The sequence below is a fragment of the Alligator sinensis genome, unplaced genomic scaffold (assembly GCF_000455745.1).
Source record: "Alligator sinensis unplaced genomic scaffold, ASM45574v1 scaffold619_1, whole genome shotgun sequence".
Classification (NCBI taxonomy): domain Eukaryota; kingdom Metazoa; phylum Chordata; order Crocodylia; family Alligatoridae; genus Alligator; species Alligator sinensis.
In genome coordinates, this window is record NW_005842134.1 from 273,740 (window position 1) to 277,005 (window position 3,266).

Consider the following 3,266-nt stretch of genomic DNA (forward strand, 5'->3'; position numbering starts at 1 on the left):
CTGACACACCTCCTCCACAGCTTAAGGGACTGCAGTTTGCAGACTTCCCCCCTGCCAAGATCAATCCCCAAGTAACAGGCACACACCATTCTTCCTGCCTGTTTCAGGCAAGTGTGTGGGGGGGTGCAGTTGGTACTCAGCTGAATCTTCCTTCGCACTCACAAATAACTGCAGTCACAAGTGCTGGTGCAGAGAAAAGTGTGTGCAAAGTTGCAGCCACAAAATTAGAGGTGATCCCCACCTCACCCCTCACCTGAGGCTCAATGTCCAGGATGGCAATTTTATCCTGTTGGTGGATCTTATGCACAGTTTCAAATTTGGTGCCAAACATGTTTCCCTGGTAACTGCCAAACTCCAGAAACTCATTGGCCGAAATGTCCTTGGTCATCTCCTCCGTGGAGACAAAGTGATAGTTCTTCCCTTCCACCTCATTCTTCTTCTGGGGGCGTGTGGTGTCTGGAAGAGAGGAGAGTTGGTGAGTGACCTGTGCCCCTGGGGAGGGTGGAGGACCCCTCTCTCAGAACCAAAAGGTCCAACCACCCTTGGAACCAATGCAACCAGACAGCACAAAGGACATAAAGAGAGGCCTTGGAGACAGCTGGTCAGTACTGCACCATAGGTAGCAACCACAAATTGTTCCCAAGCAGCAGGGCTCAGGGCACATAGGGACACAGATGGGGATAAAAGGAGCAAAAGGAAGGGGCAAAGAAGGGGAATCCCTCACCACCTAAATGGACTTTAACCCTTTGCCACCCGAGACAATGGTGGTGAGTGCAGGCTGATCACTAGCATTAACTGCCTGCCCATAAAAGCTCGCACCCTGTGTCTCAGCCTCCTAGTTTCTCCTGCCCATCAGTGTCTAGAACCCCATCTCAGTCAGTAATGCATAAGGGATGTTCTTCCAGGCATGATGCTCCTCGTCTGTCTAGAATCCAGGCCAGCAGCACCACTGCAAGCAAGGGATTGGAGCACAGGGTGCCCAAGGTGCCCCTTTGGGTGGTTAAAGGAACATTGTTGATTTTAAACACATGCTCTGGGGCCAGTGGCAGGACCCACAGCTACCGGTGACTTAAGCTTTGATACCAGCAAGGCTCCACGTGAGCCATGTCCTTGTGGCAGCATCAGAGCCAAAGGAGAATCCTGCCTTGCAGGCTCCAAGGCAAGGCTCCCAGTGCCTTGTGATCTCCTTCCCTGCTGCTGGCACAAGGCTCCCAAATGCCACTACCTCTATACAAAACATATCTTGGCAGCCTACATGTGTGGAGCCACAGCCTCCCTAGCAGGTTGTGCTCCCAGCCATGTCTTCTCTGATCTACAGTGCACAGGAGTTAAAGAAGAAACAAAGGGGCCATCAAGGCCCAAACAGCTGACACCACCCCTTGAGCCCTTCACACAAATAGACAAGCTGCCTCTCAGGTGAGAACCACAAGCAGTTGGAGGTGCTGCAGCCTTTTTTTCAACCAGGCATGCCCCTTCCCCCAAAGCCACAAGATCTGAGGTTCTCACTAGGATAAGTCAGTTTGTGTCATCCAACAGGCATTAGTGTCTACCTGGGGTCCACACAATTCTGCTCTCTACCCACGCATGGGGCCTCTGGTCCTTCTTTTTAATGACCATAGGGGCAACCTCCAGGCCTACTCTATCAAGGTGAGAGTACAACAGACTTGAACTTGACTGGATGGGGAATCCCCTGTAACCTCCAGGGTCACAAGTGCAGGTGTGGGAAATCCAGGCCACAGCCAGTAGCAAGGGGGCAGGTACTAGAAACAAACACTGAACCCCAATTTCAGACAATGCGTGCTGACAAGGCCTCCACAGGCACCACAGCTGGAGAATGTCTCCTGCAGGGACGTTTACAACTGCTTTAGACGGACTATTTTTTGTATCCCTCCACCTGTAAAAGCAGGTAGCTCGATGCCTATGAATCCTAACTGAGCAAGGCTCAGACGGAGCCAGAGGAGTTACTTGAAGCAGATTTCCTGCACCAAGAAGGAACCTTCGCACAGTGTTTGATGGCTCAGGCCCTTGCCAAACTAAAAGTGAGCGTCAAGCTTGGAGCAAATAGAAAGTCCTTGGGAAGTTCCTTTTCCTCAGGATAAAAAATGACTACCTCTGGTCCTACGGGACATGGACACTGAAAACAAAGAGATGCTTGTGTGCCTGGGAAAGTCATCAATGGTCAGGGCTGCCTGCCCCTGTGTGGCCTGCCTATCAGGTGGGGTGGGGTTTCCAGGGATGTGCATTCCCGCACTCTGGGATACTCACAGGGAGCCGGATACATGAACTTCTCTGGGTTCTTGCTGAGCAGGGAGTTTTTGATATGGCTGCGGCCCACTCCACTTGCACCTGTGCAGAGCGGGGAAGAGGTGGGTGGGTCATTGTTTTCAACAGAGGTTTGGCCTGTGAGCACTGCCTGCTATGGAATAAGAGAGCAGGTGGGGGTGGGATATCCCATCCCCAGCAGACTGGCTGCATCTACACATTTATTAATGTGCTTTAGGTAATACACATTAAATATAGTACCTCCAGGCATTTCTACACATGCTCCGGGGATGGGGAGGGCAGCATTTTAATTAGAGTGGCTTTGAGAGCCATTCTAATTAAAGTGCCACAGTGCTTCATGTATCAGTGTTCAACAACCTTTAGTTCACTGCCATTTTGAAGCATGGGGACATTAATATACAAGACACAGGAGGCTGCTGGAGTGCGGTAACTACCATGCTCCAGCAGAATTGATTAATCAAGTCCATGCCGATGTGCCATAATTACAGTGCATCAGAGCAGCCTCTGCGCTTGTGTACAGGTACTCTCCATTGTGAGGTACTAGAAAAATGTGCATTAGCCTATCAATGCATATTAGCAAAAGAGCACTTTTTTGTGATGTTTTAATGTACATTAAAATAGGCTAATATGTATTAAAGTGCCATGTGTAGATGCACCCATTGGGACCCATTCCCCAGAAGCAGTGCAGTGAGATAGGAGCTCAGCCCCACTCTTAAATTTATGCAGAAAGCAGCTCTGTCCCTTCCTCCCCCAAAATAGCCCACATTGTTTTCACTATGCTGAACACAATACTGCCTTCCCAACCAGCCCCACAACTGGCCGCTATCCCTCCTACTGCAGCTGCAGTTGGCCACGTCACGTGTTCTGCCAACAAGGCCAGCGTGCACCCTGCTTGTACAGACCAGCACAGCTGTGCCTGAGCTTGCCAACTGGCTTCTGGAAAGGAAATCTGTGCGGGGGTGGGAGATTTCTAGCTCACTCTT

The 3,266-nt window shown here is 50.6% G+C and overlaps 1 protein-coding gene across 1 annotated transcript in view; it reads right to left on the reverse strand.

Annotated features, from left to right (window-relative positions):
• Positions 1-3,266, reverse strand: part of MPP1 (membrane palmitoylated protein 1) — a 41,410-nt gene that overhangs the window by 7,713 nt on the left and 30,431 nt on the right. Inside the window, exons 9-10 of the mRNA XM_006025149.3 lie at positions 2,266-2,346; positions 254-456 (exon numbers count right to left, since the gene is read on the reverse strand). Of these exons, the coding sequence (XP_006025211.1) occupies positions 254-456; positions 2,266-2,346 (284 nt within the window). The remainder of the gene's footprint in view (positions 1-253; positions 457-2,265; positions 2,347-3,266) is intronic.